The sequence below is a fragment of the Osmerus mordax genome, chromosome 1 (assembly GCF_038355195.1).
Source record: "Osmerus mordax isolate fOsmMor3 chromosome 1, fOsmMor3.pri, whole genome shotgun sequence".
In the NCBI taxonomy this organism is placed as follows: Eukaryota; Metazoa; Chordata; class Actinopteri; order Osmeriformes; family Osmeridae; genus Osmerus; species Osmerus mordax.
This window is the reverse complement of record NC_090050.1, coordinates 15,359,881-15,381,589: the sequence shown is the minus strand read 5'-3', so window position 1 is coordinate 15,381,589 and position 21,709 is coordinate 15,359,881. Positions and strand designations below refer to the sequence as shown.

The 21,709-nt window shown below is 40.7% G+C and overlaps 1 protein-coding gene across 1 annotated transcript in view; it reads right to left on the bottom strand.

Moving 5' to 3' along the window:
* cntn4 (contactin 4) overlaps positions 1–21,709 on the bottom strand; it is a 64,007-nt gene that overhangs the window by 12,560 nt on the left and 29,738 nt on the right. The window contains exons 6-11 of the mRNA XM_067238289.1: positions 19,312–19,515; positions 17,671–17,773; positions 17,152–17,336; positions 13,271–13,410; positions 10,400–10,529; positions 9,270–9,420 (exon numbers count right to left, since the gene is read on the bottom strand). Coding sequence (XP_067094390.1) covers positions 9,270–9,420; positions 10,400–10,529; positions 13,271–13,410; positions 17,152–17,336; positions 17,671–17,773; positions 19,312–19,515 — 913 coding nt within the window. The remainder of the gene's footprint in view (positions 1–9,269; positions 9,421–10,399; positions 10,530–13,270; positions 13,411–17,151; positions 17,337–17,670; positions 17,774–19,311; positions 19,516–21,709) is intronic.

The window sequence follows — 21,709 nt, the reverse complement described above, 5'->3', positions numbered from 1 at the left end:
TTTTGATATTTCTAATTATGCTTTGAGGGTTGACAAATGTGACAAAAATCAACTTTAATTCCTTCCCCACATAACTGCAAGACAACCAGGACAACCATTCTTTCATCTCAACATGGCCTTTACACAGTGGCCACTAGTACTGTGAAAGGTCAGTGGTCCTTAAGCAGACTCGACATTTCCTTTACAACAAGCAAAAATGAAAATAGTAACCTTGAAAGCAGGACATTGTGGGAAATAAGTGGAGGACCAACTCATTAAAGCATGGTGGATTCCAATTATCTGAAGCGCTCTGCTGAATCTGCAATGTGTAAATATGCGAAAGCCCCCGGCACCGTAGAATTATTTTCACTGTATAGCCACTTATAAGATGTGTCCTGACCACAGAACCTGTTTAAGTGAACACTGGCATGCACAGAGAATTTGGATGGGATCTAGAATTACATGGCTTTCTCATGAAAGTTGCCCTTATCAAAAATGTGTATCTGAGTTTCATATGGTAAATCAGTTGTCGGGCTGAATTGGGGGTAGTTCACTGGCCCATGGGATTCCCGGACTTCATCCTGACACATGAAGTAAAGTAGTAATACTGTATGTCAAACGTCTAGGAAGAAGGATTCTGTAACACTTTATTTATACTAAAGTACCCTTATAAAGTAGATATGTGAATATACAACATTTTCAGTACTGTACTTCCAATTGTATAGAAACATTTAAATATAGTACAAATGTATTAAGCTCTGATTTGTTACATTCAAATTCAATTTAAGTCCACTGTTTTTCTGCGTGGGCCTACATATTTTACATATGCATTCTGTGAATATATACTGAATATGTCTGAAAATATTTATATCCAGAATGTTTCATGGAAAACAGAAGCTATACATAGGTTATTAGCTAACATAGGTTGGTTAATTTTAGTCACAAGAAGGCCAAAACTACATTTCATCCAAGGAGACTTTTACACATAGCCCAAACTGACAACAAATAGGGCACAACATTGTTTTAACTAGAACAAACCATGACCTGAATTATTACTACCTTCAGTACCTAGTATAGAACAGTATCCAGCACTCAACTGACAACAATGCCTTTTTATAACTAAATACCTGCACCTGAATGCTGTGCTACACATACAGTATATCCCCAATCCCCTGATCCACAGCACAAAGGGCCTATCACGTGACTGATATGCTATGTATCTTGTAAAAGAAGCACTGTAGAGGGAGTAAAAGTGGTGCTGTAAAAAAACACAATGGGTCCTACCGGGGGTCAAGTTTCTTGCAAACCAAGATTGTCCTTGGACATCCACTAAACATAAGCATTCTACCGTTAAAGAGAGATATTAGTGGGATATTCTTCTTAGTGACATGATACAAAGAAAAAAGAGGGATTACTGGTACTTGGTTTCCAGTTTGAAGATAATGGAAGAAGAGCTGAGGTGAAATAAAAGTCAGCTAAAGAAAGGCACGGCATGACACTGAGGTAACCGTCTTACAGTTCATCTCCTCCTCCTGTGCCTCCTCCCTGGCAAGTCCAAACTGTCTGATCTGCCCACTACCTCAGGAGAGTCTTCCCACCTCAGTCCCTGAGAGACATTGCGGAGGAGGATGTATCAATAATTCACAGGTGAGATGAACACAAGTGCCACTCTTTTCATCTCAGCCTCACACAAGTTTAATGGCAACAGCAATAAACCTCCAAAGGAGAGACGATTATTTCCCACACAAGAGGGGAAAGCCCAAACCCACTCATGTAATCCAAAAACACCGAAAATGTATCTGGACAAGATCAAGCCCAAGAGAAAGGGAGTGGACGCTGTTGATCTTCTGTGTCCTGCGACAAGATGAAAGACACAAATAACATCTGTCACAAAGCAGCCATTGCTGCCACTGTGAAGTGCAAATTGAGAATGGACATTGGATAAAGAAGACCCATTTTTTCCTTCATTTTTTGTTTCTGTGAGACACACCAAGTGCAGCTTGTGTTACATTATTTTGGTTTACTTTCTCATCATTCAAAGACACAAGAAATGTCTTGATCTTTAATGTCTGTAAAATGTTGATGTGCCAAATGTTTATGTTGTTTGATGGGGAAATGACATGGGCAAATAAAATAGGCAAAACCTTTCAAAAACCAAACTTTGATGTATATTGCATTTAATAGAAGTAAATGCCTCAGCATAAAGAGTGTGATTGCAACTAATGGTGTCTCGTATAAACATATCTGAAAATAACCTACCTATTCATACGTCGTGAATTAATGCATATTGGGTCATCTGAAATCATACCACCTATTCTGATTTGCATTCATAAATGACACCATTCTCAATTCTAGTCCACACGGCTCTCACCCCTGGCCTGACTGATGGTGTGACTGCAGGCTTTAAGGTGTGTGTGCTCTTCGTTAGTGGAGTACATAAAACAGCAGTGTGGAAATAGGGGTTAAGATTCTATCAGCAGAACTACTCAGCTATGAGGCTGTGTTGAAAAAGGCCATCCCGTGCTTACGGTGATTTTGCAAAATAATTACCATCGGCTTAGGAGAGCTACACACACAGCCAACTGCATCTCTGCACACAATTCTTACTCCCTGCAATCCTCCCTCCATGTAAAGCCAGGCAAAGTCATATCCAAGTCTAAAACGACAGCATTCCCAGTGCCTGATAACCTATTCCACGGCTTGTGCTAGGCCGTGTGTGAGCGGGCCGTGTGCTCCCTTCATGTTAAACTCACAGATAAGGCAAGGTAGGCGTTAAACAATGCTGCTTTTTCTACACCACGCTGACCATCGTTGACCTACCTCCAGGTGGTGTTTCTAATCATAATTGTATCAAAGTGTTGCTGTTCCTAACACTGCTGGAGGGGAGAGGGGGAGAGGCTGGGATGAAGCGTCTTCAGGGGGAGAGGCTAGGTCACCATATCCTCTGAGCAGGACAAGAGGTGGGACCTAACTTCAAGTGTTGATCTATGCCTCTTGACTGCTTTAAAACCCTGAAGTGTATAGTGGGAAATGTCTGGCATCACAAGATAAATTGAAAGGCTGTCTTTCCAAAGGTTCCCCACAGAGCTCTGTGTTGGAGAGAAACGGCTCTGTCAGCCGCGTAAATCAAGCCCAACTGCACAGCCGGGCTCCGTGAAGCCCAACCTACAACATGGGATGCAGGTAGCTCAACTCTAAAATAGCTGAGGAATCTATTTTTGAAACATCAGGGCAAATCCTGAGCGCATGCCTTTGTTGGTAAAGTTGTCAAGGTTAACGGGCAATTACGAGGCACAATAATAGATGGCAATGAGTTGACTTTTTTATCACTTAGACAACAAACCCAATGGCTGACGATGGTGAAATAAGGACACCTGGGCATTTACCGCTGACAATTCTCCAATATAGCTGTAATTGATATAGATTTTTCCTTCACGCAGACTTGTACTAATACTTCTTAGCTTGTCACACGCATTATTAGTTCTACCTAATGATTCAAGAAATTATTCCTATATGATTAGAAATGATCTACCTTAGGGTGCTGTCAATCGTAAAATGAGATGCAGCTAAACTCAAATGGCATGTCATCTGATGGTGTTAGACTCATTACCCCCCAACCGAAAAGTCATTCAAACGTCTTTGAGTAGTTTAATTGTGAATAAATAACTTTAAAGTACAGGAGAAACAAATGTTTAACACTGGAGTTTAGCATACAACTCCTAAACCTCATAAAACAAACATGACTATACTGTACAGTATTTTCTGAAAGCACCTTCTGCAACTGTGAAAAGGAATTTCCTTATTATATCATGTGCCTCTGTCAATCAGACTTCAATACCAAAATGAGCAGGTATTCAAAGTCACTGTTCAACAGTGCTAGAGCTTCCACAGAGCAAGTGACAAGAGGATGATTGACAGTAAGGCCTTAGTTAGTTCTTGCATAATAGGCAGCCAGGTAGTGGTTTATAGTACACTCTTTTTATCATTTTCAGTTATATTAACATGAGGTAAAGAGATAGTTTCAGGCTTTCCCAAAATGACATTTTCTTTCAGTTGACTGTGGGTTGACCCTTGTCCCTAGGGGACTCAGTAGCATTATGGTTTCCATTGTGATCCACAGTGTTATAAAACACAGCCAGAGGGTAGGTATGCCTCCAAAGTAAGTATTAATATACTGTATGCTTAGTTTGTGAAACAAACACATTCTAGTACAAAACATATGGTACAGTACTGTAAATTGAAAAACAAATGTGCTATGCATTTTTGACTGTGCCAGCATGTAAAATATGTACTGTGAAAGTACTTTTTATAAAAATCTCAATTAACAGTCTCAGTAAAACGTCATTGCAGACCTTGATCAAGAACATTATGTCCTCCGGCATGAAAAGACTGCTAAATTGTTATTTGCTTCTTACCCATAACGACGCAACAAATGCAATCTGAGCATAAACACAAAAATTCCAACTGTCTAAGGACTTCCTGCACAAATACATGTCTTTGAATTCATTTTCGCAGTGAGCACACAGCTTATTACAGGTAGCTGTCTTCATCAAGCACGTTGATTTAGATTGTCTTAATACCCGGCTGTAGAACAGGATGAGATTGTGTTGGTAATTGCATTGGGAGGAGTGAGGGTTTATCTGCCTGGGCCACAGAGGGATGGATCCTCTGCTACAGGATTTCTTTAATCACAAATTGCGCTCTCAGTTTATTCTCTTCAACTGTTATTCATCTCCTCCTCATGTGCTGAGGTATCCTTCAGGAATAAAGAGCACACACGTGTTCCAAAGAAATTGTCGGGGTAACCAAGATGGATTACTCGTGCTGTGCTGGCGGATTCTTACTTTGAAAAATGATATCAGCAGGAGTCTCCCAGATAAAAATAATCCCATAGAGCAGTACATCGGACGTGCCTGGGTAAAGAGGGTTCTGACCTAATCTCAGAAAATATCTTGAAATTTAGTTTTGCTCCAGGTTGAGATGTATTTAGTTTTAGTCAATGTAACATTTGCTCTGTATAGTAACACATTTTCTAGACAGAGTAGGATTCATGAAACTACAGACAAATTTGGTGTGGATGCATATCTCAAGACATTTTATCCTCTCTATAAAATGAAATGATTGAGGACAGGACAATAGAAGCAAAAAGAGTCATGAATCAAATGTTTTGACTGGAACAGTATCTTACAACTATATGAGCCACTGTACAGAGCCACAGTACATCTGAATCATACATTTTTTGAACTTGGAGAAAGCTATCCAGCTGTTACAGCACTTTCAACATTTTAGGAGTAACAACATAATTATCATTACTAGGCTGCACTTGGCTGTGTCTGTGTGTGTGTGTGTGCCTGCCTTTGAACGTGTTGTGGTTGTCTAGAGATTCCAGGGTACTCTGGTCTGGCTCTGATCCTGGGCCGGAACACTCATCCGGCACTCTCATCCTCAGGTGGGTGGGAGGGAGGGCCGTGCCTCTACATCTGAAATTTCAGCTAGTGCCAACACCAAATCCCAGGAAAGCAGGGGGCAAAATCTAAATGAACCGCCTCAGCCTGCCACATGAACCTATCAGGTGGTGGTCCTCTCCTCAAGGTGAGTTAATGAGATAAAGTCTCTTTGGCTGCTCAACCTCTCAATATTCCAATCTGCCATTGCACAGCACCCACAGAAGCAGATGTTCCAATAGAATCAAATTAGAGATGCAATGAGGAAAAATGTGAAGTGACATTTACACATTATAAACAATGTTCTTTTATAAGCGCAACAGCATGTATCCTTGAAATGATGATACACACATTTTCTTCAGGCCTCCCATTGATGAAAATGATAACTGCTTTGATAGTACACCTGTTTCTGCACTGCACCAGCACCAATTCAATGACTTCCGAAAGTACGCTTATTTTATGAACATTTGGACACAAAGAATTAAAATAAAAAAAGACGCCATGTAAGATCTGATATAGGTAAACGAACATATGTTTTCCTCGATGCCCCACCCATTTATATTTTTTGTTCCTTTCCAACAAAATGTATCCTTGAGATGGGGCTGGCGGAGTTCGGCGGAGTTTGGCCTTTAAATGGAGTTCACTCTGTGAAGCCACCTCATTTATATAAGAGCTATCCTCATTTCTTCTGCCTTTGCAGGAGAGATACCGATGGGCCATAAGCATAGCTAGAACTGGAACTGGGGCAATCTTACCCTGGGCCTTGTTGCCCTAAATTCAGCTGAATAGCCAACAAAACAGCCCAGACACAAGACCCAGCAGGTCTTGTGTCTGGGCTGTTTTGTTTTACAGCATTTTCACCATCAACTCATGAGGTGATAACAATATTTCACTGGACATCTTGATGTATGTTAGACATCAGAGAAGTATGGGAGAAAAGTTACAACTTCAAGAAAGTCTAAGTCAGGGGAGTCAGTTGGCTGAGCGGTGAGGGAGTCGGGCTAGTAATCCGAAGGTTGCCAGTTCGATTCCCGGTCATGCCAACTGACGTTGTGTCCTTGGGCAAGGCACTTCACCCTACTTGCCTCGGGGGAATGTCCCTGTACTTACTGTAAGTCGCTCTGGATAAGAGCGTCTGCTAAATGACTAAATGTAAATGTAATGTTTTTTTTACCCTTTGGTTTAAAAGCCCAATAGGCTAAATGGATTCATAAAAATATATTTTAAGTGAACTCATTTGCACATGAATCTAGTTGGTTCATGACAAATTTTGTAATGCAAATTAGCTTGGTTTTATGTTCGTATTTCATAACTATGTTGTATGCTGTTATATATATATATATAACTTATGGTATGTTTAAGAGAACATACCATAAGTTGTGTCAAAACATTAAACTACAGGCAATCTTTCTCTACCCCATAGAGTGAAAAGCTAAACACAGAGCCAAATAATGGTTCTCTCACCATGACACATGACAGCCAGGTAATGCATTCCATTTTCAAAACAGGCATTCATTCTTAAGATACCTTTACAACTGTAAGAGTGCCACAGTTGTGTAAAGTTTGCAATACTTAAAACCTCTGGCAGATTGTGTTTGATTCACAGAAGATTAAAGGAGGTCAGCAACACATCCAGTGGCTACTCATAAGGAGACAGTTGATTATGTGGGTCTGCTATGGTTGGGCCAGCAGTGACATATTGAAACGGCATGTTTTTCGGCTGCCGTCCATGCCTGACATGGCCCACTTATACACTCATCAGCAAGACCTGCTCTGCTCTCTCAGCTGCTTTGTTCCAGCTGATGTCATCTAAACCTTGTCCCTGCAGGCTTGTCTGGGGGAGATAAGACACCCCCCCTCCTCTGGTCTCCTGCAGAAAAAAGGGCTGCTGCTATGAAGATGGATTACCCAGCTGGTGACACGGTCTCCCCTCCCTCTAAAGCCACTGTAGAGCGCTAACGCAATTAAGGCAATTAATCTTCTACAAAAGGGGTTCAAAGCTTCCACCCATCCTTCCCTTTGATTAGACACACTCTTGAACAGGTGTACTGCCTTACTCACACACACATATTTACATAAAACAACAATAATTGTATTATTGATTACTCTCTAGTACAGTCATTGTGCTAATGGTATAGGCAAACTTTCTATAGACTGTGCAGATGTGAATCTTTAAACGGAAGTGAGAATTATTTCCCACTTGAACGGAGGCTGTATTGTTCTGAAAACAACAATAAAGGATACTTCCTGTGATTACAAGGCAAGACAACCTGCAAAATGTTCATGTTCATTCATGCATTTGTGTAAAGAGGGAGATATATTTAGAGAGATAGAGGAAAAAGAGATAATCATAGTCAGCACAATTCACGTATGTTCAGTTCTTCGAAAAGTTACTTGGCAGGGTTCCGACTATTGACAATGCAATCCAGCATTATGACAAGTTTTCATCTACCACAATACAACCTGGGACAGATGAGCCGCAATCCTGATCTGCACATTTTTCTTTTTAATTACCCCTGTGTCAAAGGCGGCCAGGTGGTTTGAACTGAATATCATTTGCAAAGTAAAGGCACAGTGATTTATTTCAAACTTCAAATAGGCCCAGGGCTCCACTTCAAAACCGATATTGAGGTATTTAGAAACATTTCCTCTCTGAAGGATTTTTATAATAGATTATGTTTGGGAGTGCATGAAGACTCAACACAATCAGGGTCTCAACAAATGCTGTTTTCATTATTTAAATAAATACTCTTCAGCTACCTAGCAATAAACTAATAGGCAGAAACAAGTCACTAAACACTGTAACAGGTAGGAAACAAAATAAAAGGAACTGAATATCATGGAAGCAGAGCCACGGCCATCTTTTCAGCATGATTTCAGCATGCACTTCCATGGTATCCATCAACCAATAGACATAAACCAGTGTTGCAGCAGGGCAACATATGAAATCACTCAATGCAACAACAAAACCCTCAATGCATTTTTATCACAATGATTGCAGCGCTTGATAAATATCTGTATATGAGACAGCATCATCTGGGCAGACAGGGCAGGTGAAGGGCACCTGCAGCGTAACCACTATGCAAATGTCCCACCAGTTTGTTTGACAAGCAACACTTCTTTGTGTATATGTAAACCCTGACAAGACAGTGAGTACACAGGCCTTCTGTCAGACTAGCTGCTTCACTGGTGACTCCCTGTGGGTGACCCCTGCCTGTAGAAAGGCTGTCTCTCTACAAACACGCACACACACGCGCAAACACTCAGAGATGGGTTCACACTCAGTTCCTGAGAAGCTTGGACATATGTCAGAATACAGTGACTGGTCTGGTGGCCCTACAACCCCTACAGAGGGCGAAAAGTGCTTGATTAGCACCCTGACGGGTAGGCTGTCTGCCTGGACACTTGAACATACTGACCGAACCACGGCCAAGCCAATTACCAGAACCCATAGGTCAGTTCTCCAACTGACTGAACAGTTTTTTTGTGCAATGCAGGTAGACTCTAAATATAATCATGATACTGTATGTCATGAGATACAGTGGCTCTTCATGAAGGCTGCAGATGTTTGCAGATCACACACAGCCAAAGCTGAGAGATAAATACCAACCGTCAAAGAGTGGTTGTGGTAACACTGACAAAGGGAATCAATATGATACAGCCCCAAATAAAGGACCATGTAAACATAACCTCGGCTTGGGGTGTCTAGTGTTGGCTTGTTATCAATACTACATGAACATAGCCTCAAGGGTACAGTGCCTGACCAAAACCTATGATACCTCAGGGCAAAATAAACCAAACCCTTCCAGAGAGCATCAGTGATTCAGAGATAGATGACAGCTGTACCTGTTGCTCTCCTGTAGAGCCTCATTGCCCTTCTTCCAGGAGATTACACCCCAAGGAGACATCTTGGGCCTGCATTCGATAAGCAGGTCTCCTCCTTCCCTCACCAGGGTTTGAGTCCTCAGCTGGTTGTGAGAGAAATCTGGGGCGACAGCTGAAACAGAGCGTGCGTGTAAAAGAAATGGTATCCATACACCTCTCTCTTTAATGTACATAATAAATCTTCATTTTAGGTCTGTGTTGTTCTGTTTTGTGTGCCGAGAGATCTCATGCAGCAAGATCTGGGGATCTCGGGTGGGGTTCAAGGTATGGAGGGGGAGAAATGGGTTTACATTGACTGTAGAAAATCAGGCAGTACAAGGCATATTGTACAACAAAAATTGTTAGGAATCTATGTAACCCCTGCAGGTTTTAATTACAAAACGGAGCAACTGAATAAACCACAGTTATTTTAAAGACAGCCACACTTAACACTCCACTTCAAAGTGAGCCACGTATGGGTGATGCTCAGCCAAAATGGCATGAACGAAGAGGAACAAAGGAACGGCTCTTCTTAATTAACAGAGACTGTTTTTTTCCTTCTGTAGAGAAACTAAGGGAAAATGTCACATCCTTTAGTATTTCAGCTGAAATTAATGTAAATTTCATCACGATAATTTCCACCGCTTCAGGTTCCTCCTCCCTTACTTTTATAAAGCACTTCAATTAGCATCTCTCTGCAAGGGACTGTCAATGACATTTTTACCTCCACGTTCAATTTAACCCTGGTACTCTGGCTGTCTAGAGACTAATTCCAATCAATGCCAAAACAATCAGAAGGTTTGCAGTGGGATGGAAGGGGAGTGAGAGCTTGAGGCCAGCCCTATGCAGAGAGTGACAGGCCAGACAGGGCAGATGGGTGAAACTGGTGAGCAGAGCTGCCTTTGCATACATCATTTGCTCGCCAGCACATTCATCTTATAATTAATGTTTTTCAATCAGAGAGCAACTATTAAGAGACTCTAGGTCATTTTATTGTGGGGATGAATGAAGGAACTGTGGCACAAACTTGCAAACAAACAGCGCAGCCACTATAATGAAGGCTACTCATGTATATACACCCATACACACATGCAAATTGTGTTTGGCCTTACCTATGACTCTGAGCTCTGCATTTGAGTAGACTTCTCCATGCTTGTTTCCAGCCACACACTGGTACATCCCCACGTCGGCCAGGGTCAACCGACTGATTGACAATGCCCCATTTCCAACCTGTACGCGCTCCTGCAAATACAGAGATGTACAGTAAGACTTATTCCCATTTCTAATTTGCATAAAAGCACCCAGCCAGCATGCCAGTGAATTATGATTTGGATGTGACGGACATGGCAATAAATCTAGGTTTTCATCCCTAATGGAGGAAAAGGGTTGGGTGGAGGGAGGCAGGCGAGCAGAAAATGACCCTAATCAATCTGCATGTTTATGAGAGTGAAATAAAACCATGGCCTATTTATATCTCTGGTTGCACCACAGGGTCCGTTTCCCCCTAGGATGCCGAAGGAGGGGATGAGAATGAAAGGAATATTTTAACATCAGAGGTATACTGCATCGTGAAAATTGGTTTCTTGATATGTATGCCGTATACATACCAAGCACTTAATGCTGTAAGGTACACAGTAAAACCCCAGTGTAGCAAACGTGTCTCTGGATGGAACCCTCTACCTGGCTCAGGGAACAATCTCTGTTGTGACTGCCCATCAAAGTTATCACAGCCTAGATGGGGAGCATGCACTAAAAGCTTAGCACTTACTGCAGCCATTTCATCCTTGAGGGAAGTAATTTTTCTAAATTAAGGCACGTTAGGGTATCCCGTCTTCTCAGAGCACATAGAAATCAGAAACGGCTCATAGCATTGGTGTACATTTTTGCCCCAGGTTGCCCTTGATCTACTGTGTTTTCTACATGCTCCCCCTTAATGTCATTAGAGCACATTTCCATACGTTTTTTTTTCCATGGCTCCAGACCAAGGGGATTAAGGTACTGTCACATGAAAAGAGAGGCTTTTCCCATTGAAACATCACCAGCTAATCCTATGTTTGAGCAGGTTGCTTCTAAACGTCCATAATGCTCAGTGGCTTTGGATGAGCAGGGCGAAGATGCCTTCTGGCACTAAGAGGCAAATGATGGCGTATATCTGTCCGTGTGGAGAAAGGACTCAGTTTATGGCTGCTATTAATTAAGCATGACGTTCCTCTTTAATCAGCAGTTTCTCATGTGGGTACCTAGGGGGACCATCTGTACGCCTTATGCTGAATGAAAATGATTGGCAATGTCACTGCCAACAAGACCAGGCCCCTTTATTTGATATATGTAGCAGGGCATCATGAAGTTCAACAATTGATGTTGTAAACAAACAACTGATGTAATGGTTTCAAAAACACTCTCTATTGTGTTCGGTTACTATCCTGCTAGCAGTGCAGCTGTGAGAAGTACAAAATACCTTCTATACTCTGCATGCTGTAGAGTAATAATAAATGCGGAGATAGACTATCACTCTCATTATAATGCATGCACAAAACTAAACCCTTCAATTAACCTGCGGTAATATCATATCCTTAATGAGAAAAGTCTATTGATTTCCTGTAATTTCCTTTTATACGCCTGACCTTTACTCATCAGACTGATGGAGCTGCACTGGTTAATAGTGACATTTCATACAGTTTAACACCTCTGCAGATTAATCTGCTTATTCAAGTGTATTAATTATTATTAATTCATCGTGTCTCATTTATAAAAATTCTAGTTCACAAGACATTACGTCAATAACATTTCCGACCTTTTATCACAGGAACTCTCTAGGGCATCAAACACAGATGGCCGAATGATCTGTGCATTGAAACTATAGATGTAAACTATGGTGTTAAAAAGTTTTGAAAAAAGCATTTTTTGTGAGATAAACAGATGGGTTAACTTTGTTCTCTCAGAGAGTTCTTTCACCAACCAGCAAAATAAATTATTAGGCAGAACTTGTAAAGACTTTTAATAAAATGTGGTTCTATGGCTAGACAGATTGTTAATTATGCGCAGCTGAAAGCAACCCTAATCTGACTTTATGGGCAAAGGAGAGCCTGCTGTTTGGAGCATTGCCTGTGGTAACAATAAAACAGGCTTCGCTCATTTCCACTCCATATATAACATCCAAGGTTTGATCGATACCCTCTGTTTTGTTTGTGGCCATTTTGTATAATGAAAAAAATTTACATAAAGTCTGTTTATTTATTACGTCCAAGCTATGCCTGAGTGCTTTCCATCAATCTCTTACAAATAACCTGGCCACGTAGCACCAGGGATCACTCTAAGATATGTCGAATCCTATTTCCCAAATGCCATAATGAATACTTTCTTCCAACCACAGAACTTGTATCGCTAATAAAATGAGTTGAACAAATAAGTAGGTTGTAGACTGAAACTCCTTTGTCAATGCAAAGTACTGTAAATAGTGTTGAGTTCCTCTTGGTGTCGCAGGTATGGGGAATCAGAGAAGGGAACTACATAGTGTGTTTGTAAGACTCTCCCTTTTCCTCTTTGGTGGTACAGGATTAATGGCTGCACTCTAAAAGAGAGATTCACGAGAAGATTATAGTGGCTCTTACATCATCCTGCTTTCAAGGCTTGCATAAAATTGTTGCCTTGTTTGCAACTTAAGTCTTTTAACAAGCAACACAAAGTATACATTTGAGGATGTTCAACATCCTTTCAGAGATCCTTTATAAACAGTTATAAAGTTGATGTAGACCCGTTTTTTTCATCCCCATCCTGGAGCCTTATATAACAGTCTGAAGTACATAAGAGTGTAGATACATTTCTCCATACCACACTTATTACAGCCAAAAACCCAATTCTGTAATATTTTGAGTGAACCTTATATAAATGAGTACAGCAATTCAGTACATGTGGCTCACATTTTCCTACATAAACTTATTTTTGGAGAGCCCCACTTTCACAACCCTTTGAAAGAAACTCACTTCAACAGGCTCTATGTTTTCTCCATTCTTCATCCACCTATAGGAGGGCTTGGGTTTCCCGGTTGCTTTACACTCCCACACCAAGGAGTCGTCAATAGGCTTCTGCACGTCCTGGGGTTTCTCAATGAGGTGTGGAGGGGCTGCAGAAATGAACAGCAATCACAGTTAGTTGAGCGTGAGCATGAAGTGTATGTGAACCTACTATAATGGCCATTAAGGTTGTCTTCCTTGAATTAGTTATTTGTATTTTTGCGCAACAAGATCTTAAACTAAAGTGTCCCCCATATGTTGGGACAGAGAAATGTTCCCACAATTGTGGCCATGAATGGTACCATAAAATACCTCAATTATGAATTGGATTATAACATTGAATAATAGTACAGGGCGAGATTTGTTAACTGTCCAGTAACTCAAGCCTAACAAAGGTGGTCCATAAATATAGAAAACCCTTACCCTGCTGCAACGGAGAGAGAAGATGCCTAGTAACTGGTCACTACCCCTAAACTATCATGGGACCTTTTGACCTGTCAATCACACCTCATGCCCTTATCCACCTTGGTCTCAAGACAAAAGGATTTTATGGCTGGGACAGGATAATAGGGGTTAGTCGGCCTCAAACGAATTCAGTCAACAACTTTCAAGAGAGCGACGAGGCAGTTCTTCAATCGAAAGCCTTAAAATACAGCACATTAAGCCTAAAAGGATGACATTGACTCTGACACTTATTGGTGTGAAGTGAATGTGTCAACGACTTTAAGGTGGATGTTTTCACCTATCAGGCTTTACACAATGTTAGTAAAGGGATAATTTAGAGAGGGGATGATTAACTATTAACACTTTGACATGGAGCACTCAGCCATTGCATAAAATGCAACAAGAAAACGTGATGCTAACAGGGGTGTGGTGGCTCCTAGCCATTAGGCACATCATAATTTAGACAAAAAATTTGTGTTGTTTAGCATACAGTCTCTCATGCATAGGGCACTTTATTTATTCCCACTGAATTTAGAGTCACCCCCCAGTTGTTGGCGCTCTGTTTATCAATACAACTACTGAGATTTACAATATGAAAAGCTATATATGCTCTGGATGATGTGTAGGTCAATCTACTATCATAGGATATCACACAAGGCTATTGTCAGGACAAGAGTAATGGCAGACCGTGCATTTCCATTACACAGGCCGACCTAATACCGCACTCAAGGACTGACCTTTGAGGTGACTTCTCTGTAATAGTACATACAAATCCTGATCTAATTGGCTTCTGCATCAGCTTTACCTCCACATGATATAAGATGAAACAGTGGGAAATCCAATGGAAATTGCAAATGTATCCCTATAGCACGTCTGTGAACTAAATCTGATCAGATGTGTGTTTTGTGTATTTCTGTGCATATGTGTATGTGATACAGTCAGGAAGGGAGCCTTCCTCCCTACCTTGCTCTATGAGAGAGAGAGAGAGAGAGACAGAGAGGGGGGGGGAAGGGGGGGCTTGTGTTTGTGTGTTTGTATGCGTATGTGTGTCTAGGTATTACTAATGCCCGTGTGTGTGTGTCTGTTTGATGGAAGTGCCACCAGAGGAGATAGCTGAGATGTCCTCCATTATCACCAGTCATTTAGCATCACATCCATTCCACTGCAATCTTCCAGAAGAGCCTAGTGGGCCTGCTCCACCTCTCAGGACCCTATTGTTGTTGTTTCCTCGCCCCACTGTCGAGGCCACTCCCTTCATCCCTCACCCACTGTGAACGTATCGACTCTCAGTCACCACTCACTAAATGAGACTGGGCAGCCCATCTCTGGCTGCATCTCAGGTCTCTCAAATCAGCCAGAGCTAATGCTAAGAGGTAGATGGATGTGATGGGATAGAGGAACAGGCCTGCATTATAAATGTACTGATAGGTTAAGCCGATGCATTTATATCCCTTGTGTAGTCTTAACATTCTGTATGCTCTCCCTTGTTTGTAGAAAACATTACAAGAATCAAATTTCAAGTTGAAAAAATATAATTTAGGGAGTTGCCTCTGCTGTCAAATATAGTCATACAGTCTGCATGCATATGTTTAAACCAAAAGCGTGTTTTAATGAGCTTTTCTCCTTTATATTCTGGTTGACATTATTTTCGCAGAAAAATAATGAAGTATCAAAACAACATCCTCTTTTTAGAAGATAAAAGCTAATGCATTGCATTTGTTGCTTTTAGTCATATACAAGTGTGATTATTATTCACACCTTGATGCCTTAAAAAATACAAAATGCCACTAAAAACATTATCATATACGTGATAATGATTACGATACATGGCAAATAGCAGTGTAAAATAATTGTTTCCTTCTCTTATTAACAGGAAGTCCAGTCTTCAAAGCTCTGTGCCTGCAGGTTGCAGTGATGTACACCAGATACACTTATCGATTTACTTATTTCCACACACTGCTGACAAATGTCTCAAAGGCTTAATTCCAAGGGACTTCAAAATAAGATTACAGATTTGTATCGCTTGGCAGACAGAGAGAGGGGAAGGGGGGTGAAGCCACATCAGAAGAGACTAGAACAGCAGCTAAAACTGACAAACCAGCCCCTGTGGCTCACAGGACGAGCAACATGGCTGCTGGGTTTCATGACGTAAAGGTGCCGTGAGCGTTATAAATAATGGCAAATTGTTTAATACACAGAATGAGTTACTTGTGACAGCTGTCAGAGTCTGACTTATGCACCGCAGGGCAGAAAACCAATTGAGGGAAAGAGCGGTTAAAGTTTGAAAAAATAAATAAAGAGATCATAAATATTTAGCCGCAGAAATTGATTAAGTGTATTCTGTATGTGAATATGTCTGTTTGAATGAATCACTTGAGTCCTGACTAACCTTATCAACTAGTTAGCTACAATATATTCTTCCCCTCTGTATTTCATGTACACGTACAAAACATTTCACCTCAACTTTCAACAAGGGAACAGGTTCCTTCCATCAGTGCAGAAAATAAACAATGAAACAACAAGTCTAATAAAACATTCAGGGAGCCCAATGAGCTATTCTTGTAAATGGGTCATTAGGTATACAGCAGAGAAAATTCCAGAAGGGAGAAATAAATCCCTGTGGTACAAATAGCCTACAGGTACTTACTTAATAGGAGGATGTCTTGTATGAACAATGCCATCACATGACTACCACCAAAACAACAGAGGGTCAGGACCCTCCTTTTGAAAGTCCAGAATAAATTTAACTACAGAAATAGAAATACCCCAGAGTGGCTCTGATAGAGCTTCTACCCCCTGTACATGCTTCTTTCATAACCCCAAAACATTCCACCACTGGAATAACAACAAACAATGAAAGCAGAATTGTCCAGAACTGGGAAGACAAAGGATCTGAATTACCAAGGAGTGATTTTGGGAAAGTCTTATCTAGCCCAAGGCAAAGTTACAATATCAGAATTAAGTAAAGTTATCAACAGTAGCAATGACTGAATAGACTGTCCTTATTCCAGTCCATCCAGATACTGTACTGGAGATGATGTCTGTGGCATATGTGCCTCTGGTCTAAGTATAGTACATTTAACAGCTTTGATCTCCAGTCAAGTTGGATGTCAATCATTGTGCCATCTGGTGAAACCCAATACAAGGCTCATGAACAAGGTCACATCCAAGGGCTCTGCCTCATCCACATCATTCCTTTAATCTGGATCAAAATATCCGTGGCCTCGTGCCTGACAGCATCTAATCGCTCAGATGTGCTCTTAAAACAAGGCTCCTCATGTTCATTAACATGGACTGTGTTTTAAGACCAGTTACTGTAGGTCTGCCTTTGATGTCTCTCAGTCTGAGCAACTCTGGCACATGTAGCTTTCTCTGGTCAAATATTAATGTACTCCTCGATCACCTACCGTAGAAAGAGAGCTTTCCTCTCACACTGTTCCTCCCCCTGGGGTTTTCCGCCTCGCACTCATATGTTCCTGCATCTTCCTGCTGGAAATACGGGATTTCCAAGACACCGCTGGCTTTCCTCACGTCTACTTTTCTGGAAAAGGGAACTCCGTCTACTCTCCTCCAGTTTATAGTGGGGGCCGGGCTGGTTGGAAGAAAATCAACAAACAAGACAAGATAATTAGTACTGTATATGAAGTATATACTCGGTTATTTGAATATACTTGGAATAAATAGTTCATCTGCTGAACTAGCAATGATCTCTGAGAACCTCAGCGCACACTCTGTAATGAGATTCTCAGATGTGCATCCCAGCCTGAAACTAAGAAGGGTTTGAGGCAAAAATGTAAACTCGAAAAGTATCACGCTGTTTATTCTAAACAGCATGTTTAGAATAAACACATTTATTTTTCACGTTTCATGTCTTTGAGTCCCTGTTAAGTCAAACACAGATGCTTAAAATTCTACAGCTTACTTACTTTCCAAGAGCAAAACACTCCAGCTTTACAGTAGAACCCTTGGCTACATGGACTACTTCTGGAAACTGAACTTCAATCTTTGGCTCATATTCACCCATCACACCTAAGAAGGGAAAGCCACAGTGTAGAAAGAGATGAAAGCAAATACAAAATGTGATTTACAATATGCCTACTGTAGAGTCCTATACTGTAATTGAGAACAGTGACACAGCTAAAAAGTGGCTCCATGCAAACACTAGTCTCTGGTTCAACTCAGTTCACTCATTCCATACGCTCTGCTCACATACTGCTGTTGCTTTTATCTGAAATCCAGTCTTAAGGTTTCCTGACACAACCAGCTTTTCAGGTGGAAGAAACAGACAGATTTTGTCTTGTTTCATTTGGTGGTGAAACATGAGTTATCGGGATGGGCCCCACTGTCTAATAGCTAAATCAGATCCTTATCACCATGGGCTAATGCTGTTGGTTACCCATGGCACTATAGCCCATGGTAAATGAGACAGGTGTAAGAACGCGGTAATTGTCTCAGACCATAACCTTTTACAGAGGACATGAGCTAAATGTGACCAGTGACAACGGGGTTGGTAATTAGAGTCTACATGCCACATTGATGTCTGGTTGTAGATATCTGGTTTGATAGTTTTGGTTGAAAACAGAATCTAAAAATAAGAGATATTCTTTTTGATTTGTTGAAAAGCATCAAAAACATTAATATTGTGCATATTGTAACTTACAAAATAGAGATGTGTTTTAGGGACCCATCTCTATGAGGATTAATCTCCTAAAACCCTAAAACCCTAAGCCACTGGCATCTGTTGTGCATAACCAGACTACATAACCAATGGCATCTCAGACTGATTGGGACATCTGGAAAATTGGTACGCCTGGAAAAAAATATTTTAAATATTTAGCAATACCACCAGTGGCAACAGTCCTGTTAGCTCCCACTTCACACATGAGGGAGTTGACTGTGGCCATTCTATAAAGGGATAAATCATTCATGCACATCACAGTTCAGTGTCCATAATGTTGGGAGCAGCAGGGAAAGCTAGATAAAAAAATAACTAATGAATATCCATCTTTTTGTGACAAGAACGCTAACATGTAGATCACAGAGAGACATGTGACCTTTCCATAGAGGCTTTGATAAGGCCAGCCTAAAGCATAAAAAACTGGAGTTACTGAAATTAGCAAAGAAAAAAAACATTTGCATTTCATTGGTATTCTTTAAAAACACTTGGCCTACTTCAACTGTTTAATTTACAAATACGTATTTTCCATGGGCCTAAAGCCACCCTTTCATTCTGGTTGTTCATACCTAATTTCTATTAATAAGTCTAACCTTTATCGAATGCAATATGTACGATGAGCTACAAAATGCCATATGTAACATTTGTTACAAAGTGTCCTCCATCTTTTGCAAGAAATACTGGGACATGGAAAAACATGTTCTTTACTGAACAGGCTCCGTTCAGAGTGACCCCTTTTTACCAGAAGCTAGTGTGTTCTTTGTTTCATCCAACTGTTACCAACCAAATCAAATTAAAGACACATTGACTAATAGGCATTAAAAAGTAAACACACAAACACACACAGACACATACATACACACACACAGGATCACATCGAGCAAGGTCTCACCATCACTGCGTAGCACTAGTGGAGTGGGTGGGCCCTGCACGCGGGTCTTTGTGACAGTATTGGTAACCACACAGGTGTAGTTTCCCACATCAGAAGGTTCCACTTTAGCGATGTACAGATTCCCTGTCTCCTGGGAGATGAAGCGGCGTGTGTCCTGCTCCACAAATGATGGGTACTCATTAAAAATCCAGGAAAACGTCAGATCTGGAAAAAAAAGGAGAAGTGTCTCAGATCAAATAAACACCAGACTACATGCATGTTAAAGGTCAGTAAGATTATGTACATCATCAAAATATCATTAGGCCATAACCAGGTTTTGGCAGGTGGGTTTGTGAGGATTGGGTTGTGGGTTGAATGCATTTGTTAGTGTTGCAGTTATGTGGTGTTTTGTGCATCCTCTTTCTCCTAAGGGTAGCAGAACTACCACAGAGTTTCGTGCCAAGGTGAAAATTAATGATGGCCAGAGTCTGTGATAGGTTACAAAGCTGTGTAATTATCTGAACAAATTTCAGCACAATATTATTCATGCGAAAGAACATTAGGACATTTACCAGAATATGATGTTCTTCAATCTATCACAGCTAGCATGGCCGGGTTTGGAGAACACTCTATACAATCTTATGACTAATTTAATAACCATAAACAAAAAACGTTTTACAAAACAGAATAAGGAACTTAAGTAATACCACACAGTCCTTTTAATGACATTGTATGCTGTTATTCAGTTCTCCAGTCCTTTCCACTGACAGACACATACTATTTCCCTGCTGAGCCTAATCAAACCCATGCTCTTGTTAGCAGGCTGGTAATTAAACAAAACAGGTCTTGGAGGATTCTTACCCTAGCCTCTCTAACTGCCTGGTCATTTATCACAGCGTGTTTCCATCCACGCCACAGCTTGCACAGCTTGTACCCTGATACAAGCATGTACATGACACATTACAGTCGGCCAATCAGCAATCTCAGAGCTTTCAGTGTGTGTGTCTGTGTGTGTTGAGTGTAGATGGGGTTCTCTCAGGAGCAGACCAGAGGGAGAAAGAACACTACAGCAGGACAAGACATGTTTGTGCCTGTTTCCTCCCCAATGCTTTTGAGCTGTGACTGTCCCTGCCCATGTTTACAACTGACACACCTCTACATGGTGACTGATTATGTCGACAGTGGAATCAAATGGAATAATTTAATTGTAAAGAAAGATTTTAGACATCCAGTCCACACATTTGGCACATTGTTTTGTTCGTGCAACAGCAGCATTGCAACAGCATCATTCAGTTTATAGTGTTTGAATTAATAGATATAATGTGTAACACTACATGTATCACTATCGTTAGAATTGTATTAAGAAGATTTCATATAGTGATTTTTTTTTAATGTATTCCAAAATATACAAACACAGAGTCAAGAACATAAGGAGCCATACAACAATTAAAACCATTTCTTTACCCAACCATTTTTATAGTCCCAAATTCCTCTTATAATAAAGTGAGATTAGATATGTTAGCAAAGTAATTCATCCTCCATAGTGTGGACAAATCTTCAAGGCTAAAAGATGATAACGTTTGACGGGAGAGGAGTTTTCACTTTGAAGTGTCCCCGGAGAGGAATGTCAGATGCTGACAAAATACAGCCCAGTGTGTGCTTAGACTGCTGGGGTTGCAAAATGCTTCGGAGAAGTCACCATGAAATGAAAAGATCTGCAAAACATAGAGACCTGTTAATGTATACTCAACTATTTGTGATGATACAAAAATCATGTATCAAGAGAATGACACAAGTAACTCTGTTAATGAATATATGACATACTTTCTAACTAAATGTTTTTCCCATTACAAAGATAGTCAACATTCAGAATTCAGAGTGCAAGGACTTTCTGTACTGTCCCATTCAAATACATCCAGTTTAAGGGAGTAGGCAATTCCATTTCAACACATAATTTCCCCAAAAAGATTCATTTGTATCCTTTTTAAAGTTTATTATTAATAATAGTGTTACCTTCAATGCATATCACAGAATGGTGATGGTGACAACTGTTTGAAATTGCTTACACAAGCATTCCCAATGTGCTGTATGTATTAGTGTCATTGTTGGGAGGCAACAATTAAAAGCCAGCCTCTTGGCTTGTTCAAGGCTGCAAACATGATTAATTTCTACACACTGTTGGATGGCAATTTCTTCTTTAGAGCTAACCCAGTGGCTGAATCCCTTGGGATTCACAGGGAATAATTATGACAATGGTGAACAACAAGAGCAAAGTAGGTCTGCTTCAACACACTAAACAAGCTATCCATCAATAGCAAAGGGACCACCATATTAGTGAATTCCTTACTACAGTAGCCTATATGGGATTCATAATGTGCAGGGCTGGGAAGGGTGGCATATTAACGCACTGTCAGTGTAC